The sequence below is a fragment of the Artibeus jamaicensis genome, unplaced genomic scaffold (genome assembly GCF_021234435.1).
Source record: "Artibeus jamaicensis isolate MK-2021 breed Jamaican fruit bat unplaced genomic scaffold, CSHL_Jam_final scaffold_916, whole genome shotgun sequence".
NCBI lineage: Eukaryota > Metazoa > Chordata > Mammalia > Chiroptera > Phyllostomidae > Artibeus > Artibeus jamaicensis.
Genome location: NW_026522059.1, coordinates 53,588,739 through 53,615,902, shown reverse-complemented (window position 1 = coordinate 53,615,902; position 27,164 = coordinate 53,588,739). Strand labels below are relative to the sequence as shown.

The 27,164-nt window shown below is 37.7% G+C and overlaps 3 protein-coding genes across 7 annotated transcripts in view; 1 reads left to right on the top strand and 2 right to left on the bottom strand.

Moving 5' to 3' along the window:
• RGS20 (regulator of G protein signaling 20) overlaps positions 1–13,018 on the bottom strand; it is a 126,809-nt gene extending 113,791 nt beyond the window's left edge. For 2 of the 3 annotated variants that reach the window (XM_053661020.1, XM_037137833.2), the window contains exon 1: positions 12,557–13,017. In XM_053661020.1, the coding sequence (XP_053516995.1) occupies positions 12,557–12,721 (165 nt within the window). In that variant the 5' untranslated portion in view covers positions 12,722–13,017. Of the gene's footprint in view, positions 1–12,556 lie in introns of all 3 variants that reach the window. The other variant, XM_053661019.1, reaches the window with a different exon arrangement.
• Positions 13,019–13,132: 114 nt separating this feature from the next.
• LOC119043735 (HIV Tat-specific factor 1 homolog) lies at positions 13,133–25,002 on the bottom strand. The gene is made up of 2 exons (XM_037137831.2): positions 24,868–25,002; positions 13,133–15,748 (listed from the first exon to the last, which is right to left on the bottom strand). Exon 2 carries the CDS (start codon positions 15,691–15,693, stop codon positions 13,540–13,542), a length of 2,154 nt encoding a protein of 717 aa, XP_036993726.2. The 5' UTR covers positions 15,694–15,748; positions 24,868–25,002; the 3' UTR covers positions 13,133–13,539.
• Positions 25,003–25,043: 41 nt separating this feature from the next.
• Positions 25,044–27,164, top strand: part of ATP6V1H (ATPase H+ transporting V1 subunit H) — a 138,412-nt gene continuing 136,291 nt past the window's right edge. For 2 of the 3 annotated variants that reach the window (XM_053661018.1, XM_053661016.1), the window contains exons 1-2: positions 25,044–25,276; positions 26,600–26,747. In XM_053661018.1, coding sequence (XP_053516993.1) covers positions 26,635–26,747 — 113 coding nt within the window. In that variant the 5' untranslated portion in view covers positions 25,044–25,276; positions 26,600–26,634. The remainder of the gene's footprint in view (positions 25,277–26,599; positions 26,748–27,164) is intronic. The other variant, XM_053661017.1, reaches the window with a different exon arrangement.

Below are 27,164 nucleotides of genomic sequence, written 5' to 3'. Positions count from 1 at the left end.
TTTGTTGACTAGGTTCCACTTAAAGGTGAGATCATATGGTATTTACCTTTTACTGCCTGGCTTATTTCACTTAGCCTAATGCTTTCCAGTTCAATTCATGCTGTTGTAAAGGGTAGAAGATCCTTCTTTCTTTCCCCTGCATAGAATTCCATTGTGTAAATGTACCATCGTTTTTGGATCCATTCATTTACTGATGGGCACCTAGGTTGCTTCCAGCACTTGGCTATTGTAAATTGTGCTGCTATGAACATTGGGATGCATAGGTTCTTTCGGATTGGTGTTTCAGGGTCCTTAGGATATAATCCTAGCAGTGGAATTGCTGGGTCAAAAAGCAGATCCATTTTTAGTTTTCTGAGAAAATTCCATACTGTTTTCCATAGTGGTTGTACCAGTCTGCAATCCCACCAACAGTGGATTAGGGTCCCCCTTTCTCCACAACCTGTCCAACACTTGTTTGTTGCTTTGGTTAGGATGGCCATTCTGACCATTGTAAAGTAGCATCTCTCTGATAGCTAGTGATATTGAGCATCTTTTCATGTGTCCCTGGATCTTCTGTATGTCCTCCTCGGAGAAATGTCTGTTCAAGTCCTTTGTCTACTTTTTAATTGGGTTGCTTGTCTTCTTAAAGTGGAATTGTGTAAGTTCTTTGTATATTTTGGAGATTAAACCCATGTGTGAGGTATTATTGGCAAATATGTTTTCCCATATAGTTGGTTCTCTTTTTCTTTGAATACTGTTTCCTTTAGCCATGCAGAAGCTTTTTATTTTGATGAGGTCCTAGGACTTTAATGGTGTCATGGCTTATATTTAAGTCTTTTATCCACCTTGAATTTATTTTGGTGTATGATGTAAGTTGGTGCTCAAGTTTCACTTTTTTGCAAGTAGCTGTCCAATTCCCCCAACACCATTTGTTGAAGAGACTATCTTTACTCCATTTTATGTTGCCGCCCCCTTTGTCGAATGGTAATTGACTGTAGAGACTTGGGTTTATTTCTGGGCTCTCTGTTCTGTTCCACTGGTCCATGTGTCTGTTTTTATGCCAGTACCAGGCTGTTTTGATTACAGTGGCCTTATAACACAGTTTGGTATCAGATATTGTGATCCCTCCTACTTTGCTCTTCTTTCTCAAAATTGCAGCAGCTATTTGGGGTCATTTATGGTTTCATATAAATTTTTGAGGTGTTTGTTCTATGTCTGTGAAATATGCCATTGATACTTTAATAGGTATTGCATTGAATCTGTAAATTGCTTTGGGCAGAATGCACATTTTGATGATGTTAATTCTTCTGATCCATGAACACAGTATATGTTTCCATTTGTTTGTGTCTTCCTTGATTTCTTTCTTCAGTGTTGTGTAGTTTTCTGCATACAGGTCTTTTACTTCCTTGTTTGGGTTGATTCCTAGGTGTTTTTTTTTCTTTTTGCTATATCGAGTGGGATTTTTTTCTTGATTTCTGCTTCTGCTGATTCATTGTCAGTATACAAAAATGCCTTTGATTTCTGGATATTGACTTTGTATCCTGCTGTTTTGCTGAATTCATTTATTAGGTCAAGAAGCTTTTGGGTGGAGTCTACAGGATTTTCCATGTACACTATCATGTCATCTACAAACAATGACAGTTTTGTTTCTTCCTTTCTGATTTGGATGCCTTTTATTTCCTTTTCTTGTCTGATCACTGGGGCTAGGACTTCCAATACTATATTGAATAGAAGTGGTGAAAGTGGACAGCCTTGTCTTGTTCCTGATCTTACTGGAAAAGCTTTTAGTTTTTGCCCATTGAGTATGATGTTGGCTGTAGGTCTCTCATATATGGCCTTTATTATATTGAGGGATGCTCCCTCTATCACTTTGCTGAGTGTTTTTATCATAAATGGGTGCTGTACCTTATCAAATGCTTTTTCTGCATCTATTGATATGATCATGTATTTTTTGTCTTTGCTTTTGTTTATGTGGTGTATTACATTTACTGATTTGCAAATGTTGAACCATCCTTGCATCCCTGGGATGAATCCCACTTGGTCATGGTGTATGATCTTTTTGATGCATTGTTGGATGTGGTTTGCCAATATTTTGTTGAGGATTTTAGTGTCTATGTTCATCAGTGATATTGGCCTGAAGTTTTCTTTCTTTGTTATGTCTTTGTCTGGTTTGGGGATTAGGATGATGCTGGCTCCATAAAAAGAGTTTTGGAGTCTTCCATCATTTTGAATTTTTTCGAACAGTCTGTGAAGGATAGGGGTTAGCTCTTCCTTAAATGTTTTGTAGAATTCTCCTGTGAAACCATCTTGTCCAGGGTTTTTGTGTGTCAGGAGTTTTTTGATTACTGCTTCAATTTCTTCTGCTGTTATTGGTCTGTTCAGGCTTTCTGTTTTTTCTTCATTGAGTTCTGGAAGATTACATTTGTCTAGAAATTTGTCCATTTCACCTAGGTTTTCAAATTTCTTGGCATACAGTTCTTCATAGTAATTTCTTACAATCCTTTGTATTTCTGTGGTGTCAGTTGTAATCTCTCCTCTTTCATTTCTGATTGTGTTAATTTGGGTCTTCTCTCTTGTTTTTTTGATGAGCCTGCTTAAAAGCTTGTCAATTTTGTTTATCTTTTCAAAGAACCAACTCCTGGATTCACTGATCCTTAGAATTGTGCTTTTTGTCTCTATGTCATTCAGTTGTGCTCTTGGTTAATTCCTTTCTTCTACTAGCTCTGGGCCATCTTTGTTGTTGTTCCTCGAGTTCTTGCAGGCGTAGGGTTAGGTTGTTTGTTTGAAATATTCCCCCCCTTTTTTTTTTGTAGGTAGGCCTGTATGCTATTATAGGTAGGCTATTAACTTCCCTCTCAGGACTGCCTTTGCTATGTCCCATAAATTTGGAGTTGTGAGTTCATTTTCACTTGTTTCCAGAAACTTTTTGATTTCTTCTCTAATTTCATTTCTGACCCATTCATTGTTTAATAGCATGCTATTCAATCTCCATGATTTTGAGTGTTTGGGGTTTTTTCCCTTTGGGTTGGTTTCCAGTTTTAGTCCCCCGTGGTCAGAGAAAATGCTTGGTATGATTTCAAATTTCTTGCATTTGTTGAGGCTTGTTTTGTGTCCTGTCATGTGGTCTATCTTTGAAAATGTTCCATGTGCATTTGAAAAGAATGTGCGTTTAGCTTCTTTGGGATGAAGGGCTCTATATATATATCAGTTAAGTCCATTTCATCTAGGGCATTGTGCAATGCCACAGTATCTTTGTTGATATTTTGTTTGAAAGATCTGTCTATTTTTGACAGTGGGGTGTTAAAATCCCCTACTATATTTGTGTTGCTGTCGATATCTTTCTTAAAGTCCTCTAAGATTTTCTTTATGTATTTGGGTGCTCCTACATTGGGTACATATATATTTACAATGTTTATGTCTTCCTGGTGGATTCTTTCCTTGAGTATTATTAAATGACCTTGTGGGTCTCTCTTCATGGCCCCTTTTTTGAAGTCTATTTTGTCTAATATGAGTATTGCTGCCCCCGCTTTAGTTTCCTATCCATTTGCTTGGAAAATTTGTTTCCAGCCCTTCACTTTCAATCTGTGTAGGTCTTTTATCCTGAGGTGGGTGTCTTGTAGGCAGCATATGCGTGGGTCATGATTTCTTATCCATTCAACTATTCTATGTCTTCTAATGGCCGCATTTAATCAGTTTACATTTAAGGTTATTATCGATAGGTATTTATTCATTGTCATTTCTGTACCTGTGTTCCTCTCTCTCTCTCTCTTTTTTCCTTCCTTTCCTTAAAGCAGTCCCTTTAGCATCTCTTGCAGAGCTGGTTTGTGGAGGTTTATTCTTTTAGACTTCTTTTGTCTGAAGAGCCCCTTATTTGGCCTTCTATCTTGTTTGAGAGCCTTGCTGGGTAAAGTAGCCTTGGTTGCAGGCCTCTGGTTCTCATTACTTGGAATATTTCTTGCCATTTTCTTCTGGCTTGGAGCATTTCCATTGAGAAATCTGCTGCTAACCTTATTGGGGCTCCCTTGTTATTTCCTTTTTCTCTCTTGCTGCCTTTAAGATTCTCTCTTTGTCTTGGCATTTTGCTATTTTAATTATGATGTGTCCTGAAGTGGGCCTCTTTGGGTTCCTCTTGATTGGGACTCTCTGTGTTTCCTGGGTTTGTGTAACTTTTCCTCTCATCAAATTAGGACAGTTTTCCATCACTACTTTTTCAAACCGGTTTTCTATACATTGCTCTTCTTCTTCTCCTTGCAGTATCCTTATTATATGGATATTATTATGTTCATAGTGTCTTACCTTTCTCTTAATCCCTCTTCATTCTTTCTGAGCTCCTTTTCCTTTTCTTGGTCTTTCTGGATGTTTTTTTCTACTTTGTCTCCCATTCTCAGTGATCTGATCTTCTGCTTCATTAATCCTGCTTTTGATTCCTTCTACTGTGTTCTTTAGTTCAGAAATTGTGTTCTTTATTTCCCATTGGCCCCTGTTGATAGTTTCCATTTCCTTTTTCATGTTAATATAGTTTGCAGTGAGTTCATTGTAGTTTCCCTGTAGTTTCTGGTAATTCATTGTGAACTCATGGAGCTTCCTGATAACCATTGCTTTGAACTCAGTATCTGATAGATGAGTTGCCTCTATTTCATCTAACATTCTTTCTGACGCTTCCTCCTTTCCTTTCATTTGGTGATTGTTTCTTTGTCTTCCCGTTGTTTGTGAGACTCTTGTTGTCAGCCTCAGCTTCTTAAATTTATCTGTTCTGTCTCCCTGGGTTAATGGTGTGAATGTGTATGGTAGAATACCTGTGAGAATTGGTGGTGCCGTCTACTTGATATCCCGAGCTCACCAGTTGTAGGCTGTCATTTAAGTTGACTCTGTGTTTATCTTTGGGTTTTGATTGTCATTGGGTCCTAATTTGGTTGGTCATTTCCACCAGCTGGTTAACTGAGGGTCATTCTGTCCACCACCTCTTGTGTTTTGTTGTGTTGATGTGGGCAGGTTGTGTTGAAGCAGGTATTTCTGTTTGTACAAGGTTTTGAGGATTCTCTCTTGTTCTTGTGCTGTTGTTTGTTCTGGGTAATTTCCCCAGTATTTAGTTGTATTTCCAGGTCCTGGATTGAGGTTAGCGTAGCTTCCAGTCCCTCCGTCACCTTCTTGTGTTGTTATTTGTTGGTGGCTCCTTTGTTGTTGGGTTTCCTCTTCCAGCAGGTATGCTGGTGTGCACAGCTTCCACTACTCTTTTTTGTGATCAGTTGGAGGGGGAAGGCAAAATGGTTTAAGATAGCAAGAGTGTATTCTATGGTATTTACAGTAGCAGCCGGTAGAGAAGAGATAGGAGATGCTTTGGCTTTTATAGTGTTAACTGTGATATTCCACCAAACTAGTTCCAGCCAGTTTTTAGAAAGGATGGAAAGAAGATAAGACAGTTGTTGGGGACAGAAGGATTGTGAGTTGGATCTAGAAAGCAGTGAGGTTGTTGGAGGTCAGATTCTGAGGTAAGGTGAGAGTAAAGAATAGTAAATAGGTATTGTTGTGTGAGGGAACAGAGTTAACCACTGCAGTAACATAGTTCAGGAAACCATGGGTTGGGCTGGGTGGGGTGTTGTGTAGTATTTACAATTGTATGGAACAGCTATTATTTACAGTAATGATGGATCAACAGTCATATGACAGAATCTATGTGATCTGGATTACAAAAATAGGGAGTATAGGACCTTGAGTAATATGCTAATGAAACACAAGTGCAGTGAAGGACAATAAATTAACAATACACCATGAAAGAGAAAACAGGGGAAACCTGTCAAACAATACAAATTTAACCAGCCAAGTAAAGAAGATGTCTGGTTTTTCAGTGCCCACTACAATTTTTGGTGTCCTATCTTCATATATGCTGGGTTACTGTTGGCTGTTTGCTCTGTTCTTCTGTAGATTGGCCAGGTTTTTCTCCTGTGTGTAGGGGGAAGTGGAATCTGCTTCCTCCTACCTTGCCATCTTCCCTCATTTCCTCCTTTTATAATTTTAACTTTTTATCTTTCTCCTCTGTGTTCTGATAGAGCTTCTCACACATATTTATTTATTTTGATAATTTTAATATTTATTGTGTCTGATGTGATATTAAAGTCTTCTTGCCTTTTTAAATTGCTAGCTGAATATCTGATTTCAGTATAAAACTTCCTTTTCTACAGTTGTTTTTTTTTTTTGAGGGGGGATACGTTACTAATTTAGCAATGAAACCTCTGCTTAATTATTACAATGAATACAATACTGGTATACATTATTAAATATTTCCTTGGTTTTCTCTGTGTGTATGCTATGGTAGTACAGTCAACATCAATGTACAACAAGCCCCCAGTAGGAGCAGAAAGCATTCTGGCTCTGTAGGCAGAAACTCCCAGTGGTAATGCTGACATGGGGCTGCAGAGATGCCCTATATGGGTTTTCCACTGAAGTGGTAATTTCCTCCCCTTGTAAAGTAGATTTTCTGTGGCAAAACCACAGCACTGTAAAAAGAATGCTGCTGTGACTGGTGACATGTGTAGCCATCGAAAGCCATCAATTTTAAAGAATCACTGCTATTCATTTCTGTATTCAGAAACTCTAGGTTTACATTCCCAGGAACAAAAGAAAACTCAGGGCAAAGTTCAAAAACTATAAAATGCTTCTCATCCTTTAACCCATTCTCATTCAGGAAAACCTCATAAGAACAAAGAAACACAATAAACTAGTATTTATCTTTGCTATTACAAATCGTTTTTTGGTGCCTGGTGTAGATGTTAGCCTATGAAAATATAATTCGGTGGAGAAAACACAATCTTCAATTTAAAACCCTGAAAGCCAATTATTCAAATGGTTAGAAAATTGGCAAGTGTAATCAAAATTTGTATTTACAAATTTTTATGTATAACTTTGAAAGATAGAACTGATATGGATTTTTTTATACAGTGTTATTTTTCAGAGTCAAGGAAACTACTATTTCTAGTGGGGAAATTGAAGATGTTCGTGTTGTGTTTTATTAAGCAAACACTTAGCTTTTATATGATATTCCCACTGGAGAAAAGAGAGTCACACTTTTCCAGAAGCTTTACTTTATAGTAATTAATGAAAAATAATTATGATCGAACTCTTTAACTTCAGAAGTGACTTCTTTCCAAGTCAATTGAAAAGCCTAGATGTACAGTATACATTCTTTGTGTGTATGTATATATGCATACCATTAAAAATATATTCTTTTCTGATATATATAGGATGTTTCTTTTTCTTTCTTTTTTTTTGGAGGGCGTAGTCACCTGAATTTTCTATTAGCAATTAAAGATTAGAACTGACTGGATGGTGTGGTGGGGACTATAAATGCTTATCAGTACCTTGGTCTTCTCTGAATTTTCTAGCCTCCTTTGTGATTAGATTGGCTATGTTCCTGACTCTGGTCCAAAAATGTGAATAATGGGATTTACCTACTACTAAGACAATTGAGCTCCCAGTCCCTCTTTCCCACTCTACCTTTCCTGGGTAGGCTTCTAGAGCAACCTTGGATCCACCACATGGTGGAGCCACAGACAGAAGCAACCCTAGTCCTAGGGGAGAATAGTCTGACCTACATCAAACTGTGGCGTGATTCAAAAATGTATTTGGATTTGTTAAGCCACCAGGATCCTAGGGGTTTATTTGTTAATAAGTAAGCTGACTGAGATAGGTGAGTTTTTTGAGTTGGGCTACCTACATTGAGACTCTAATATTCAGTATCTGGTGTTTTTGTCAGTCAAGATGAAGCATTATTTTGTTATTTGTAAGAACATAATTTACTTCTTAAATTTCTTGAAAATTGTATGAGGTATTTTGGCAGTTTCTTTTTGCCATTCCCTCTTAAATTGATCACCATTTCATTTATTACTTTGAAAGGCAATGTAATTAACTGGTATTCTAAATGCTTCATCAAGTTAAGAGAGAGTCCAAAACTCTGGGATAATAATACCTTTTATGACAAGCTGAAATACTACTTGACTTTATTTTTGTTTTACTCTTAATGTCACACAGATTATTCTGGGTTCTGTGAGCTAGAGGATTGGTAACTGAAGAACTGTTTTTATCTTTCCAATTACTACACCCACGGGCTTCTTTATGGTCCCCATCAAAAGAAGACAGTGTATATATGTCTCATTGAGAGCTCAAAGCCTTTGAGTCCGGACAAAGCCTTTGAGCTGTTGAGCCATATTCCCTTTGCCTCATCTTCTAGAGGACTGCCAATTAGCATGTACTTGCTAACTAACTATGGAAGATGTAACCATGACAGTTTTTCAAAGAAGTTTGTGAGCATTTGAAGTGTCAAACTATTACAGAATTTTCCCCCAGAGGGCCTTCAGAAGTATAAGAACAAACTTTATCCTTCTCAGTCAATTAACTCTTTCACAAATGGTAGGTGGACAGAAATATTTTGTCTTCTAAATGCGTTAACATTTATTTCTAAGATATTTTTCCTTTCTTCTTTTCTTTATCCTTTTAGTCACACAAAGCTCCATTGTTTCTGTAGTTACCCTTTGGGGCCTTGACATTTCTTCTTCTCATTTCATTGTATAAGGTCTCAAAACAAGTGGTTTGATCAGTTGCTCAAGGGATCACATATCTTCTATGGAAAGCCCTTAGAAGTCTGAACTCTTAGAGGGGCATTGGCATTGGAATGATATGAAAAGTAGTGTTGTGGAAACAACTTTCATGTCCAAGCTCAGACCATTTTTATTGCTGAGAAAGAATGATCACACACACACATACATTTATATTTATATTTGCACTTATATCTCTCTCTATATATACCTATATCAATCCATTAACCTATCAATAGATATGTAGGTAGATATTTGACTTTCTTGCCAGCATGCAGTAAAGCTTTCTTTCTTTTTCATGTATATTACTTAGGAAGAGTAACTGGTCCAGGGTGTTTCTTGCCTTCCACTCGTACTCCCTGCCCTGAATGAAAGGAAGCAAAAGCCTTGGGGAGAAAAAAAATGGAATGAAGACAAGTGTGTGAATGTGTGCATGCACATGTGTGTGTGGGTACTAATTTCTTTTACAGTAAATGAATGGCCCGTGTTGGGGTACTTTGGGCAGAATCCACAGAGAAAACACTATGAAGAAGGCTGGCTTTAAGCCTTTGAAATTACAGCTCACTTTCTAAATCATTATCAGAAGCTATTGAGTTAGTAATAAAATCAGTGTCAGGAAAATCTAGGTTGAAATCACTTAGCCTAGTTCATACATGTAATCAGCAATATTTTCAAACTTGTTTTCTCATCTCTAAAACAGGTCTAGTGGCATCAAATCACTGAACTAATGAAATTAGCTAAAGATCCAAGTGAAAGAAGAACCTTAAGAACCACAACAATAAATGTAGGCAATTGTTGTGCTGGTATTTTTAGTCTAACCAACCTTTGGAGGTTTGCATTTTTAACTTTTTGTTTTGGAATAATTATAGATTCTCAGGAAGTTCCAAAAAAATCTATAGGGTGATCCCACACACTCTTCATTCAGTTTTCCCCAGTGGAAACTTCAGAAGTCTAGGATAATTATCAAAAGCAGGATGGATATTGATATAATTCAAAGAGCTTATTCAGACTTTACAAGCTTTACATGTATTCATTTCTCTGTGTTTATATGTATGGTCCTGTGACATTCTATCAAGTTTGTAGGTTTGTGTAACCACTGTTGAGATCAAGATAAAGAACTGTTTTATTACCACAAGACTCATGCTAACACCTTTGTGGCTATATCCACCACCTAATCTTTGGCAACCACTTATCTGTTCTCCATCTCTATATGTTTATTTCAGGGATATTACATAAATAGAATTATACAGTATGTGACCTTTTGGGATCAGTATGGATATATCAATTTGTTTCATCATTCATCTCTTCAGGGGCTTTGGGTTGTTTCCAGTTTTGGGCTATTATGAATAAAGCTGGTATAAACATTAGCACATAGAGCGTACATGAACATAGGCTTTCACTTCTCTGGGATAAAATGTCCAATAGTGAAATTGCTGGGCCATGTCATTGTTGCAGGTTTAGTTTCATAAGAAACTGACAAATTATTTCTAGGATGGCTGTACCATTTGCACAGTCTCTATACATTCTTGCCAGCATTTGTTTTTGTCACCATTTTTCATTTTAGCCATTCTGATAGGTATGCAGTGAATGTAGTAATATTGAGTTGTGGTTTTAATTTGCATTTCTCTAGAGGCTAATGATGTTGATTACCTTTTCATGTGTTCATTTACATCTGGATATCTTCTTTGAGGAAATGTCTGTCTATATCTTTTGCCCATCTTAGTTGGGTTGTTGTTTACTCTTAAGTTTTGAGTATTCTTTATATATTCTGGATACAAGTCCTTTGTTATAAATGGGATTTGTCAATATTATCTTGAAGTTTGTATCTTGTCTTTTCACACATTTAGATAGGGTCCTTGACAGAGCAAAAGTTTTTATTTTTGATGATGGCAATTTATCATTATTATGGATTTTGCTTTTGATGTCTGAAAACCCTGCCCCACCTTAGGTCACAAAGATTTTCTATCATTTTTTTCCTAAAAGTTTTATAGTTTTACATATAGTTGTGCATGTAAGTTTGTGACCTATTTTAATGTTTGTATTTGGTGTTAGGCTTAGGTTGAAGATTTTTGGAGGGCTTTATCACTGGGGCCTGGATATCTAGACACATTTTAGCCCATGTTCTTCCTGGCTACTTCTCTATATTCCTAGATATTATTTCACGTCCACCTTAAATTTTAACCTCTTTTACTCTTTTATTGAGCTTTTTCAGTTATTTTACTTTATATTGATATTATATCCCTGATTTTTTACCGCCTTACTGATTGAAAGAATGTAATTACATAGATATCTTCAATTATTTACATGAATCATGCTGATAATATAACAGGATATGATGATAATGTCAATATGTTTGTCTTTCCCAATATATTGAATGTCTGAAGAGAGAGAGGAGCATATCTTTCTCTTTCTCAAAACCTAGGCCAAGATTTTGCAGATAATAAAGACTCAATGATATTTGTAGAATCAAAGGAGTTTTACCAAGTTTATATTTGCTACAAGAGGGACATGCTCACCTATATGTGCATCTGTACTCAGTTGCAACGTAAGATTTTTTAAAAGACAAAACTGAGTGGAGAAGCCAGTTACATCCTAATTGGATGACCCCCGACCGTTTGCACCTGATGCTCTACAGGTTGGAACCTGTTACTGAGGTCAGGATGGCAGCTTGTATTGCCCAGTGGCAGCAGTAGCTGTGGGAAGGCATACTACTGAATCTTAAATATTCTTCCAATCTGTTTGCCTATGATTCAAGTTAAGCATATCCCTCAAGACAGATCTTTGAACTTATATGTGTGCACATATTTTATAATGACACAAGCAGCACACACTCATAACATATGTATGCCGTTGTTACTGTTTCCTCGGAGTAGCCTCCAAATTCTACTATTTAGGAATCTTCTTTGCATGTTTTGCTTTCATCCAAATGCCCATTAATTAAGGATTTCTAGCCATGACATCCCATTTCATTCTAGTTTCCCAAAGACCTGAGGCTTAGGTGATAACAGGAGGTGTGGAGATTCATGTGTTATTTGTTCACAGATGTCTGAAAGCTCAAAAGCACAGCTCAGTACATTTCTACAGAAAAGTCTTCCTCATGATTATAAAACACTTTTATTCTTCCTGTGAAAATTAAAATAACATTGGGGGAAAGGGTAGATCCAGAGGATTAAATAAAGTTTGCAAATAAATGACTCTTATCAAGATATGAGCCATTGCACAGGGACAGATACATTTTTCAGTGTTAAAGTATTTGGACAGGTTTGCTATTGAATGATTTTGCAGCATTTAGTTCTGAGCTCTGTTTATTATTTGGTAGACATTAACCCATGTCCATCCCCCACCACACCAAATAACCTTTTAAGAGATATTCTATTCATAGTTAAGAGGATTTATAGACTTAAACGGTACTTTCTGCAAAGATACAAACAACACTAAGTAGGAACACTGTCTCTCTTTGGGGAAATGTGAACTAGTGGTAGAAATTTATGCTTAGGAAATTCACTTTAGGAAACTATGATTTTAGGAAAAACAACCCTTTGCTCCTTAATGTTCTTATGTTTCTTCCTTAGTATATTAATTTTTTCTCTAGCAAGTTTTGAAGAAAACAGCCTATAAGTTTTCTTTCATTACTACATAGGTTATAATCTTTATATCAGAGAAAAACATTCAATGGCTAATAGTACTGGTTGAAAAAATTTGTCAAAGTCATCTGCTTTTTAAAACATTATCTTATGAAACAAATGAAACATAAATAGTCATTTGTCTTGGTAAAGGGAAGTTGTTTAGATTGGAGAAAACTGGACAGATCAGGTAATTATCATCCAGATTCTAGTGTTTCTCTTGGGGTTGATTTGAAAACAATTTTGATATAAAATCAATAAGATAAAGTGAGCAATGGCATTGAGGTTTGCTTATGGTTTTATATTCTCTCTGGATAAACCCTTTCCTTGTCAAGAAAGAATCAAGAATTGAGGAGATTGTCTTACCTTGATATCACACACAGCTTTACTGCTCTCTTCTTTTCTCGTGGTTTGGTGAATGTTTGCATTATTTCCCTCAGCCCTAGGCAGAGGCAGACATTGCTTCCACATGGATGGGCTGGAGAAATGTTTCTGGAGGCACTCTTGATTGTCTTGGGAAAGCCTGGGCATGTTTTTACAGCAATGGTTCCAAATGAGTCCTATAGCTTGAGTTTAACAACCCCAGCTCAAGGTCCAGTCTATTTCTCTTCGTTTAGCTGACTGGTGAATTGTCTGTCAGTCACCTTGGGACCTTCCTGGAAAGTGACACTAATCTAAGCAAAAGGATTATCTTTTGTGGATGGCAGTTTATCCACAGATCATTAGTGTTCTATTTCAGGTAGGTTCTCCTATTTTGAATGTTTAGGTATGTTACGACTGCCCCCTACAGGTAGCAGTGTATTCCCAGTTAAAATTTAATCCTAAACCAAATCTGAAAGAAATTATTCAAATGATATATTGCTTAGTATATAATGATAAAGGAAATAGATTGCTTGGCAGAATTCTGTACTAGCAGTGTGTGGCAGGGAATAGTACTTGGCAATCGGGCTATGCTATTGAGAAGCAGAGGGTCTGCCCAATTTATTTAGGTTTCTTTTTCTTTTGCATATTAACAACTTATTTTCATTTTTTAATATCACAAACTTCAATTAGAATACTTTAAAAAACATTCTGCATGCATTTTACCAATCTGACAAAGGACAAGTATCCAGTTTACTTGCATTATACTATTAAGTAAAATCACTAAATACACATAACAATGAAAACATCAATGCATTAATCTGATGGTATCTTACCGCTATGCACATGTTCATGTAACAGTACTAGTAATTTCTCTGGAGCATTGGCAAAATGTAGATGGAGGAATTTCTCTCAAAAGCAAATTTAAGGGATTAAACATCATCATCATCAGTGCAACTGAGAATAAAGCTGCTGCCTATGCAGGGCTCCTACTTCCTGAACATTCCTAAACCACTCACAGTCCCTTTCTTGACAGAATTATCAAACGACTTCTCATTGGAATTGTCATCTTTGAAAGTGTTTTCATCTATAGCTTCCTCTTCCTCTTCTGCATCTACTTCATCTTCTTTTTCATCTGAATATTCAAATATCTTTTCATCTGCATCATCTTCCTCCTTTACATCAGCATCTTCAAGACCCCTTTCACCTGGATTTTCTTCATTCTCTTTTTTATCAGACTTATCATCACAAACTTTTTTATATTTATCTTCCTCTTCTTTCTTTTCATCTGATTCATCATTAAACTCTCTCTCAGAGCCTTCATCAAACACTTTTCCAGAGTTTTCATTTTCAAATGACTCTGATTTTTCAGAGTCATTTTCTTCTGGCTCTTCTTCAAGAACATTTTCATTACTCCTTGCCATACCCACTCTCATTAAACACTTTTTGAGGCCATTTTCTTCAAATTCTTTTTCAAAGCCATCTTTAATCAGATTTTCAGAGCAGTCTTCTTCAGATTCTATTTCCAACTCATCTTTTTCAGACTCTTTTTGGGGGCCATTCTCTTCTTCATACTCCTTGTTGGGATGAACTTTTTCAGACTCCTTTTCAAGGGCATTATCTTCAAAATCATTTCTGTGTTGCCTTGTTTTGGATTCTCTTCCAGGGAAATTCACTTTAGACTCTTTTTCATGACTACTCTCTCCAAACTCTTTTTTAGGACTGCCTTGTCCAGACTCTCTTTCGAGGTAGTCTTTAAACTCTCTTTTTGGGCAGCCTTCTTCAGCCTCTTTTCTGTGGCCACTCTCTTTGGCATCTTCTTCAAATTCTCCCCCATCTTCTGTTTTTTCAAGCTTCTTTTCATGTATAGGTTCTTCAAATTCCATTTCAGTTACAGCTTTGTTAGCATTCCTTTTAGATGTGTTAGGGTGCTCTGAAAAATGCCTTGCTGTAGAAGGCTCTGCCCTTTCTGAAATACAGATGGAATTTGAACACCAAAGACCTTTATTGGCATCAGGAGCATTGAGGAAAGCCTCCCATCCTTTCAGCCTTTCCTCCCTTTCTCTTGTGGACTCCTCCACCTGATAATCTGTAGTTCCATCCCACACTTGGGCAGTGATTTGACGGCCACCAAACCATCGTCCATTGAGGGTTTGGATACAATAATTAGCTTCCTCTGGATCCCTGAAGGACACAGAGGCCACACCATCTGGGTGTCTATCAAAGAGGAGGAGCTTCCTAATTTGTCCAAACTTTGAACACTCTACTTGAAGATCTTCTCTGACCTCATTCAGCACCAATGGGTCATCCTCAAAATCCAAAGGATGAAACATATTTTTGATGATGACAACTCGCTCATGGCGCATTCGGGTTGGCCCATCTCTTCTCTCAGGTCGCCAATCCAACTGCTTTTGTTGCAGAAACAGCTTTTTCTTGTAGTCCTTGCACTTCTTCTTCTTCTTCGAGGCATCATATTCCCCCTTCAGCTGAAACTTTGCTACCTCGACATGTAATTTGTAGCCTCTAATTTCATCTTCATCCAAAAGTTTCAGTGCAAGATCCACAGATTCCCTCTTTAAATAACAGCAAAGCCCATCTCCTTTAAGATTTCCCTGATTATCTTTGTAGAGCTTGACCTTAAATTCTTCTGTTTGAGAATCTCTCATAATAATGCCAAACTTGGACATGAGCTGTATAAATTCATCTACTGTAATGTCTGGAGGCAAACCAGACACATATACATTTGTATTTCTGTCTTCTTCAACATGAAACCATCCTGATTCAGCCTTTCTCTTTTCTCCCTTATTTTGGGGGTCAGTGCATTCAGAGTTTTTTCTTTGTGGAGGTTTTTCTGTAGGCCTAACACTAACATCTTGTACATTTGCAGTAGAGCTAGATGCACCATCATTAGAAAAGCCATAATTGGCTTGATATGTAGCAATGAAATCTTCAGTGATCTTGGGGAACCAACCCTTCTTCTCTAAATCCCACTCGTAGGGGGTATCATCTGGTTGCTGCCCAAAAGCATCAGTTTCTCTACTGAGATCTTCCTGGGTGTCTCCATCCTTAGTGTCTCCGTACAATTCTTGCATTCGCAACTGCTCGTCAAAGTCATCATTCCCATCCAAGTTGTTGCTGTTCATGTTGCCAACTTAGCTCAGGGGCACAGTCCAGGTGAGCTGAGATACTGAGATGAAGCTAGAGAAGAACAGAGAAAATCTATTTACATTTCTTAAAACATCATTTCAGTACCAGTCAGCTTTGTGGCTAAAAATGTATGCTAAATTCACACCCAAACTTAAGGTTGAGGATTATCACACTTTATATTCATGTCATGTAGAACTAATTATAGTGGTTTTCTTACCAGCAGATCTGAACCATGAGAAATGTTAAGTGAAGTCCTTCAGGCAGAGGAAAATGATAACCAAATCCCCAAATCTGGCTATACGCAAAGAAATAAACAACTCTGGAAATGATAACTATGAGACTACATTACTTAAGTATCATTAAAAGACTGTTTAAGCAAAAACAATAACAATGTATTCTGAGTTTTATAAAGTGTTATAAAAATAATAAATATCAGTGTGAAAATTAATGAAATAGAAAGCAGAAATCAAATGGAGAAAAGAATCAATGAAATGGAAAGCTGGTTTCTTGAGATCCAGAAAATCAATAAACCTGTAGCCAAATGGATCAGAAAAAGAGAGAAGACACTACTAATTACCAGTACAGTCATGTACCACATATAGATGGGGATGTGTTCTGAGAAATGTGCCTTAGGTGATTTTGTCATAGTGGGAACATCACAAAATTTAATTACACAAATCTAGATAGTATAGCTACACTTTGATATGACTGGAGGCACAGTAGATTTGTTTATACCAATATCACCACAAACACCTGAGTAATGTGCTGTGCTACTACATTATTTTTTTGAAGATTTTATTTATTTATCTTTAGAGGGGAAGGGAAGGAGAGAAGGAGAGAAATATCAATGTATGGTTGCCTCTGGTGAGTCCCCTGCTGGGAATTGGCCTGCAGAGAACCAGCCTGCAACCCAGGCATGTGCCCTGACTAGGAATAGAACCATGGTTGCTTGGTTCCCAGGCCCCCACTCAAACCACTAAGCTACACCGCCAGGGCATGTGCTACTACATTATTTGCCTATGGCATCACTAGGTGGTAGGAATTTTTCAGCTCCATTATAATCTTATGAAATAACTGTGTTACATGTGTTCCATTGTTGACAGAAATATCATTAAGCAGCATGCAACTATATTAGGAATGAGAAAGGTAACCTCAGTACTAATTCCATAGATATCACATGAATAATAGGGATTATCAGGAACAACTTTATCATAGTAAATTAGAAAATTTAGCTGAAATGGATAAATTTCTTCAAAATAAACTATCGAAGTAGTTTAATAGTTTACTAGAGAGTAAACTATCAAACTACTTAAAAATAAATAGCCTAGGTAGTTCCAACTGCTTTGTGATTCAGCACCTTAAGGTGTGTAGGTGGAAGCAGTTAACACCAGGATACACAAAGGAGACTGCACCACCAAATTCCACAGGTATTCTACCACAGAAGTTCACACCATAAACCCAGGGAGACAGAACAGATAAATTTAAGAAGCTGAGGCTAACAAGAAGAGTCTCACAAATAATGGGAAGACAAAGAAACAATCACCAAATGAAAGGAAAGGAGGAAGCCTCAGAAAGAATGCTAAATGAAATAGAGGCAACTCATCTATCAGATATTGAGTTCAAAGCAATGGTTATCAGGAAGCTCCATGAGCTCACAGTGAATTACCAGAAACTACAGGGAAACTATAATGAACTCACTGCAAACTATACCAATATGAAAAAGGAAAAAGAAACTATCAACAGGGGCCAATGGGAAAATGAATACAATTTCTGAAATAAAGAACACAGTAGAAGGAATCAAAAGGAGGATTAATGAAGCAGAAGATCAGATCACTGAGAATGGGAGACAAAGTAGAAAAAAACACCCAGAAAGACCAAGAAAAGGAAAAGGAGCTCAGAAAGAATGAAGAGGGATTAAGAGAAAGGTAAGACACTATGAACATAATAATATCCATATAATAAGGATACTGCAAGGAGAAGAAGAAGAGCAAGGTATAGAAAACCGGTTTGAAAAAGTAGTGATGGAAAACTGTCCTAATTTGATGAGAGAAAAAGTTACACAAACCCAGGAAACACAGAGAGTCCCAATCAAGAGGAACCCAAAGAGGCCCACTTCAGGACACATCATAATTAAAATAGCAAAATGCCAAGACAAAGAGAGAATCTTAAAGGCAGCAAGAGAGAAAAAGGAAATAACAAGGGAGCCCCAATAAGGTTAGCAGCAGATTTCTCAATGGAAATGCTCCAAGCCAGAAGAAATGACAAGAAATATTCCAAGTAATGAGAACCAGAGGCCTGCAACCAAGGCTACTTTACCCAGCAAGGCACTCAAACAAGATAGAAGGCCAAATAAGGGGCTCTTCAGACAACAGAAGTCTAAAAGAATAAACCTCCACAAACCAGCTCTGCAAGAGATGCTAAAGGGACTGCTTTAAGGAAAGGAAGGAAAAAAGAGAGAGAGAGAGAGAGGAACACAGGTACAGAAATGACAATGAATAAATACCTATCGATAATAACCTTAAATGTAAACTGATTAAATGCGGCCATTAGAAGACATAGAATAGTTGAATGGATAAGAAATCATGACCCACGCATATGCTGCCTACAAGACACCCACCTCAGGATAAAAGACCTATACAGATTGAAAGTGAAGGGCTGGAAACAAATTTTCCAAGCAAATGGATAGGAAACTAAAGCGGGGGCAGCAATATTAGACAAAATAGACTTCAAAAAAGGGGCCATGAAGAGAGACCCACAAGGTCATTTAATAATACTCAAGGAAAGAATCCACCAAGAAGACATAAACATTGTAAATATATATGTACCCAATGTAGGAGCACCCAAATACATAAAGAAAATCTTAGAGGACTTTAAGAAAGATATCGACAGCAACACAATTAGAGTAGGGGATTTTAACACCCCACTGTCAAAAATGGACAGATCTTTCAAACAAAATATCAACAAAGATACTGTGGCATTGCACAATGCCCTAGATGAAATGGACTTAACTGATATATATAGAGCCTTTCATCCCAAAGAAGCTAAACGCACATTCTTTTCTAATGCACATGGAACATTTTCAAAGAAAGACCACATGTCAGGACACAAAACAAGCCTCAACAAATGCAAGAAATTTGAAATCATACCAAGCATTTTCTCTGACCACAGGGGACTAAAACTGGAAACCAACCCAAAGGGAAAAAACCCCAAACACTCAAAATCATGGAGATTGAATAGCATGCTATTAAACAATGAATGGGTCAGAAATGAAATTAGAGAAGAAATCAAAAAGTTTCTGGAAACAAGTGAAAATGAACTCACAACAACTCCAAATTTATGGGACATAGCAAAGGCAGTCCTGAGAGGGAAGTTAATAGCAATACAGGCCTACCTACAAAAAAAAAAAAAAGGGGGGGGGAACATTTCAAACAAACAACCTAACCCTACGCCTGCAAGAACTCGAGGAACAACAACAAAGATGGCCCAGAGCAAGTAGAAGAAAGGAATTAACCAAGATTAGAGCACAGCTGAATGACATAGAGACAAAAAGCACAATTCTAAGGATCAGTGAATCCAGGAGTTGGTTCTTTGAAAAGATAAACAAAATTTACAAGCTTTTAAGCAGGCTCATCAAAAAAACAAGAGAGAAGACCCAAATTAACACAATCAGAAATGAAAGAGGAGAGATTACAACTGACACCACAGAAATACAAAGGATTGTAAGAAATTACTATGAAGAACTGTATGCCAAGAAATTTGAAAACCTAGGTGAAATGGACAAATTTCTAGACAAATGTAATCTTCCAGAACTCAATGAAGAAAAAACAGAGAGCCTGAACAGACCAATAACAGCAGAAGAAATTGAAGCAGTAATCAAAAAAACTCCTGACACACAAAAGCCCTGGACAAGATGGTTTCACAGGAGAATTCTACAAAACATTTAAGGAAGAGCTAATCCCTATCCTTCACAGACTGTTCGAAAAAATTCAAAATGATGGAAGACTCCAAAACTCTTTTTATGGAGCCAGCATCATCCTAATCCCAAAACCAGACAAAGACATAACAAAGAAAGAAAACTTCAGGCCAATATCACTGATGAACATAGACACTAAAATCCTCAACAAAATATTGGCAAACCGCATCCAACAACGCATCAAAAAGATCATACACCATGACCAAGTGGGATTCATCCCAGGGATGCAAGGATGGTTCAACATTTGCAAATCAGTAAATGTAATACACCACATAAACAAAAGCAAAGACAAAAAATACATGATCATATCAATAGATGCAGAAAAAGCATTTGATAAGGTACAGCACCCATTTATGATAAAAACACTCAGCAAAGTGGGAATAGAGAGAGCATTCCTCAATATAATAAAGGCCATATATGAAAGACCTACAGCCAACATCATACTCAATGGGCAAAAACTAAAATCTTTTCCAGTAAGATCAGGAACAAGACAAGGCTGTCCGCTTTCACCACTTCTATTCAATATAGTATTGGAAGTCCTAGCCCCAGTGATCAGACAAGAAAAGGAAATAAAAAGCATCCAAATCAAAAAGGAAGAAACAAAACTGTCATTGTTTGTAGATGACATGATAGTGTACATGGAAAATCCTACAGACTCTACCCAAAAAGTGCTCGAACTAATAAATAAATTTGGCAAAACAGCGGGTTTCAAAGTCAATATCCAGAAATCAAAGGCATTTTTGTATACTAACAATGAATCAGCAGAAGCAGAAATCAAGAAAAAAATCCCATTTGATGTAGCAAAAACAAAAATAAAATCCCTAGGAATAAACCTAACCAAGGAGGTAAAAAACCTGTATGCAGAAAACTACACAACACTGAAGAAAGAAATCAAGGAAGACACAAACAAATGGAAACATATACTGTGTTCATGGATCAGAAGAATTAACATCATCAAAATGTGCATTCTACCCAAAGCAATTTACAGATTCAATGCAATACCTATTAAAGTACCAATGGCATATTTCAGAGACATAGAACAAACACCTCAAAAATTTATATGAAACCATAAATGACCCCAAATAGCTGCTGCAATTTTGAGAAAGAAGAGCAAAGTAGGAGGGATCACAATATCTGATACCAAACTGTGTTACAAGGCCACTGTAATCAAAACAGCCTGGTACTGGCATAAAAACAGACACATGGACCAGTGGAACAGAACAGAGAGCCCAGAAATAAACCCAAGTCTCTACAGTCAATTACCATTCGACAAAGGGGGCGGCAACATAAAATGGAGTAAAGATAGTCTCTTCAACAAATGGTGTTGGGGGAATTGGACAGCTACATGCAAAAAAGTGAAACTTGAGCACCAACTTGCATCATACACCAAAATAAATTCAAGGTGGATAAAAGACTTAAATATAAGCCATGACACCATTAAAGTCCTAGGACCTCATCAAAATAAAAAGCTTCTGCATGGCTAAAGGAAACAGTATTCAAAGAAAAAGAGAACCAACTATATGGGAAAACATATTTGCCAATGATACCTCACACATGGGTTTAATCTCCAAAACATACAAAGAACTTACACAATTCCACTTTAAGAAGACAAGCAACCCAATTAAAAAGTGGGCAAAGGACTTGAACAGACATTTCTCTGAAGAGGACATACAGAAAATCCAGGGACACATGAAAAGATGCTCAATATCACTAGCTATCAGAGAGATGCTACTCTACAGTGGTCAGAATGGCCATCCTAACCAAAGCAACAAACAAGTGTTGGACAGGTTGTGGAGAGAGGGGGACCCTAATCCATTGTTGGTGGGATTGCAGACTGGTACAACCACTATGGAAAACAGTATGGAATTTTCTCAGAAAAATAAAAATGGATCTGCTTTTTGACCCAGCAATTCCACTGCTAGGATTATATCCTAAGGACCCTGAAACACCAATCTTAAAGAACCTATGCATCCCAATGTTTACAGTAGCACAATTTACAATAGCCAAGTGCTGGAAGCAACCTAGGTGCCCATCAGTAAATGAATGGATCCAAAAACGATGGTACATTTACACAATGGAATTCTATGCAGGGGAAAGAAAGAAGGATCTTCTACCCTTTACAACAGCATGAATTGAACTGGAAATCATTAGGCTAAATGAAATAAGCCAGGCGGTGAAGGACAAGTAGCACATGATCTCACCTTTAACAGGAACCTAAAGAACAAAACAATCAAACAAGCAAAATATAACCAAAGAGACTGAATGGAGAACTGGCTGACAGTGTCCAGAGGAGAGAGGGGAGGGAATTTCAGGGGAAAAGGGGAAGGGTTTACAGGAACAAGTATAAAAGACACAGGGACAAAAACTGGTGGGGGGGTTGGAAATGGGAGAGAAGGGCAAGGGGTGGGTGGGTGGGCTGGGATGGGAGTGAAAGACAGAAAAGTGTACTTGAAGAACAATTAAAAATAATAAAAATAAAAGAAAAAATAGAAAGAAATAGATAGCCTAAATATCATTATATCTGTTATAGACATTGAAATTTAGTCAAAAAACAAACCAAAAAACCCTCCTGCAAAGAAAACTTTGTGCTCAGATGACCTTACTTATGAATTGTCTTCAATTTTTACAGTAAAAAGTAATAAACGCTGATTAAAATGCATTCAATTACACAGAAAAATCAAAAGTCAGTATTTCACAACTCACTCCCTTCAGTTACCTGTTGTTCAAAAGCTCTTTGATGTTTGTCATTATAGAATTATGTATATACACATATATAAACATTGATTTAAAGAAATATTATGTACATGTTATTTGTGCTTGCTTCAGAAGTCAAAGCTCTATATAATTTCTTTTTAAACAGTTGCATAATACCTCAATGCCTGATATTATATTATTTTCTCTATTCGTGTGTTAATGGACTAAATTTGGGTTGTGCTATGGACTGAATGTTTATGTTCCCTCAAAATGCATATGAAGAAGCCCCAATGCTCACTGTAACTGCATTTGGAGATGAGACTTTTATAGAAGTTATTTAGGTTAAGTGAAGTCATATGGTTGGAGTCTTGATCCAACAGAATTAGTGTCCTTGTAAGAAGAGACAGGAGAGAGTTCTCTTGTGAACTTTCTCTCCACCATGTGACACAAGGAGAGTGTGGCCATCAGCATGCCAGGAAGAGAGCCTTTACCATGAACTGAAATGGCCAGCACTTTTAATTTCAGGTTTCCAGCCTCCAGAACTACAAGAAATAAATTTATGTTGTTTACCACCTGGCCTATGGTATTTTGTTACACCAGCCTCAGATGACAAATATAGGTTGTTTTCTATTTTTGCTTTGCTATCATAAAAATATTGCATTGAAAACCCTTGTACACTGATTTTTGCAGGAGAGATTCCTGGAAGTCTGATTACTTCCAGGTTATGGAGTGTGCACATTTAACATTTGGGTAGATACTTATATTTTTTTCAGCAGGACCTAATTTTCTGTTGGATGCTTCATTGGGATATCATACTGTAGTAGTAAAGATGAATAGTTCCCACCATAGCATGTAATCTGTCTTCATATTTGGAATGACAAATTAATCAGGTAGGAACAGTCATCCACCCACTTTCTCCACAGGAGCAGTACTGACATTTTCAGCTGGAAAATGTCTATGTGTGGTACTGTGGTAGTGTCCATACCCAACATTTACAATTCCTAGTCCCTGGGCACCAAATGCCAGCAGCACTCTATCTCTAGTCATTGCAATAATCCCCAAATCCCACACAGTTCCAAAGACCCCTGAGGGAGTACTTCCCCTCTCCTAGGACCTATGAAACATGTACCAAGTTTAAAATATTATAGTTAAAGAGAGCAGTTTTGTGGCCAATAAGTTATTTTACTAAGCTATTATTAAGGTTAGTATCTGCAATCTTTTTTTTCATTCTCATTCCAATTTGATTCTAATTCCAAATATTTTTTGGTAAGCAAGTCCATTAATTTAGGCTAGAGTTTCACATATAAATGGACTCAACTCATAGCATCAATTTTCTTAAAAAATTCAAATAAGCAGAATAATATAAGGAATATCTATGAGTCTGTTATTTCGAAAAGTCAATATTTTGCGATATTTGGTAGAATTCTTTCAAAATTTTACTTTAGAACTATAACATAGATATCTTTACTCAACTATTTATATTAAATTAGTGGTTATATTTCCTTGTATTTGTGATAGGCCTGTGTCCTAACCTCTGGAACCTGTAAAAACATTAATCTACATTGCAAAAGGGAACTAAGGTTGCAGATGTAATTAAAGTGAAAAAGTTTGAGAAGGGGAGAGTTGCTAGGATTATTCAGGTGGGGCCAATCTAAATTATATGAGCCCATAAAAATCAGAGAACCCTTCCCAGCTGTGTGCGTAGAAAGCTATCATATTGCTGACCTTGAAGATAGAGGAAGTAGGTCATAAGTCAAGGAATGCAGGCAGCCTCTAAAAACTGGAGAAGGCAATGACCTAGATTCTCCTCCAAAGCCTCCACAAAGAACTGCGTCCTGGCAAACAGCCCAGTGAAGACCCATGTAAGAGGATTTGCGTCGGTTTAAGCCAGGAATTTGTAGTCATTTGTTATAGCAGCAATAGAAACAATGCAGTATTATATATTATTATAGGTATTAATAATCAATGTGGAATATTGGTTTTGACTGTTTTAAACCTTGGCCTAAATTGAACATTTGTAGTAGAAATGTTTTGGTTATGCTTACAAATTTCTTTCAGTGCTTATCATAACAAAAATATGCTGTTATATACACCTGACCACTAGCTGCAGGGTAGTACATAACTCAAAGAGGGTAGCTGATTGTCAGATTAAAATACTGGGTGCCCTGTTATATTTGAATTTTAGTTTAACACGATATACATATACTTTTAAGTAAAATTGTAAATGTTGCATGGAACATACATTGTTTGCTAAACCTGTAACCGGAGGGCAAGATAAGTTTTATGACCAACTTCATGAAAGAGATAAGAACGCCTGTTTTACTGAGCTGTTAAATCCAAATGAAAGTCAATCTATTTAGAAACAGTGAATTAAACTTTTCAAAAGAACGCCGGTTAAGACAAACGAATTTCGGCCTGCTCTGTGCTTCCAGCGGGTACTGCAGTACCAGGACGGCCCCCTGGGCTCCCACGTGCCCGTTCCGCTTTACCCTCCCACGCGTACAGGCCAGTCCTGGCTGGTGCTCCGAGCCTCTGCGTGAGGGGTCGCTAGTTCGCTGGGTTGCAGGGCTCCAGGCCTTAGATTGTAGTAACTCCCTCAAAGGTCACCGTCCCTCGGCCGGGAGTTTTGGACGCTCCCGGCTTCCGGCTTCCGCCTTCCGGGTAATCGCTCGTCTCTGATCACGTGACCAGCGCCTCAATCATTCAACTGCGGCTCGTCCGGCTTTCGTCTGCCTGTGCCAGTCTCAACGACTATTAGGTGGTGGGATTGCTTCCCTTTTCGACGTCCGAGTCTCTTGCCGGCGCTCAGACTTCTAGACCCTGCGGAAGACTTTCTGCCTTGGCGCTGACGTCCAGGACCACCGCATCCTTTCTGCCGCTTTGGGTGCGTCGGGGTCTCCAGGGTTCCTGAAGTAAGGCTGCACTCCCTCAGGTTGTTTCGTCCGAGGCACCTGCCCCAGTGAGGCCACCCCTGCGGTTTATCTGGCCTCCCTGACCTGTGCCGGTTTCCCGCTGCTCTAGCCCCACCAGCCCTTCCCCGGTTCGGGGTTCCAATGTCTTTCCTTTCAGGCCTTTCCTGGGTTTATGAAACTGCAGGCCTTCCCCGCAGGGGCAGAGAACGTGAGGGGCAGGCTGGGAATGGAGGAGGACGGGTGAAAGGTATGCTTTCCCCAGGACTGGGCCACGGCCCTGGCCTGCTGGAGCTTGGAGTTGTTCAGAGGCTTCGATAACTGCCCTGAGACACCTCCAGCTTCCCCCGGAGGATCCATTGGGGCTGAGTCTTCTTGGTTCCAGGGTGGCAGCTCGAGCCGGAATAAGCCAGCTTCTGCGTGGGCCCTGCCAGTCCTCCTCAGTTTTGCTTGTTTAGACAGCAGTCCTCAGATGTAGAGATTAAGTTCCAAACTGACTGAGGTCTTTGGGATCCTGGAATAGAATTTTACCTTTTTTGTGGCTTTGTAACCATGAGCTTATATTTTATGAAAAGGAACCTCTCTATGTTTACTGTCATGATAAAATCAAGCTTAAACTTTTATCTGTTCATTTAGGTGTGAGAATTACTTAAAAGCTCATAATTGTAGGTTCTTGTTGTCAAACTATACTTCCATCGTTGGTTGTTCCTAAATGGTAATTGGTATTTGCTCCAAAAATTCTCTAAAATTGATTTTGAAAATACTGTGAACTTTGGTTGAAAAACTGTCTTCTATGAAATTACATTCCCACTTTTGTTATATTAATTCAAATGAGTAATTTTAGAAAGAATTACAGGCTTTTCAAAAGTCACTTCAAAATGACGCTTAGTAAATGTAATAAAATAGTTGCTCCCATTGGTACTATACAGGTTTTTTTCTGTCGGAAGAGGAACGTTGATCTCAATTGTATATACTTAAAATATTTTAATTATTTTCCTATTTTTATATGCCTTTTCATTTAAGCATAATTTCTGATGTCAGTTTCTTAAATGGTTACTTTAAAAATCTTACTGCAGTATTGTGCCAGAGATTAAGACAAACCTTTTCTAGGAAAGACCTGTTGAAAACACTTTTATGGATCACTGTGTAATTGGGCAAGATTTGCAATATAATGATACTGATATTTAGGATATTTAATATTTATGTGGAATGCCTGGAGAGATTAAGGTGATAATGACTATGACTATATTATTCTTTATAATTGTAGTGGTTATTAAAAAATAATAACACCTGGTATTCTGGTTTTACCTTACATCAAAATTGAAGGTGTGTTGGAAAATAGTCAAGATTTTAAAATTTAGATGACCAAAATGGATATCCGGGGTGCCGTAGATGCTGCTGTTCCAACCAATATTATTGCTGCCAAGGCTGCAGAAGTCCGTGCAAACAAAGTGAACTGGCAGTCCTATCTGCAGTAAGTACTGATTTGCTGTGAATCATGGATAATCATGTGCTTTTGGATCAGACTTTCTCATGGTCATGCTTCTATGAGAGAAATATTGGAAAAATACTACTAAAAGTGGAAGAAAACTTCCTTAGAATAATTAGCTGTCATAGGGCGATAGTGTGGTGGAAACAGCTTGTGTCTCTGGTGAGGAGGCAGAGCTGCTCATAGTTGTGCATTTCTAGTGAGTGGGAAACCATGGGATAAGCGTTAATAGACTATGGAGGGAGGAAGAAGATAATGTACAGGGCCTGCCGCCAGCTCAGTATGCCTTTGTGATCAGTGTGGGGATGGGTGGTGTTGCAGAATAGCTCAAACAACTAAAAAAAAGGCATAGACATTTGAGTTCAAGACTTGAATTGGCATTGTGGTTCTGTCTACTAGTTT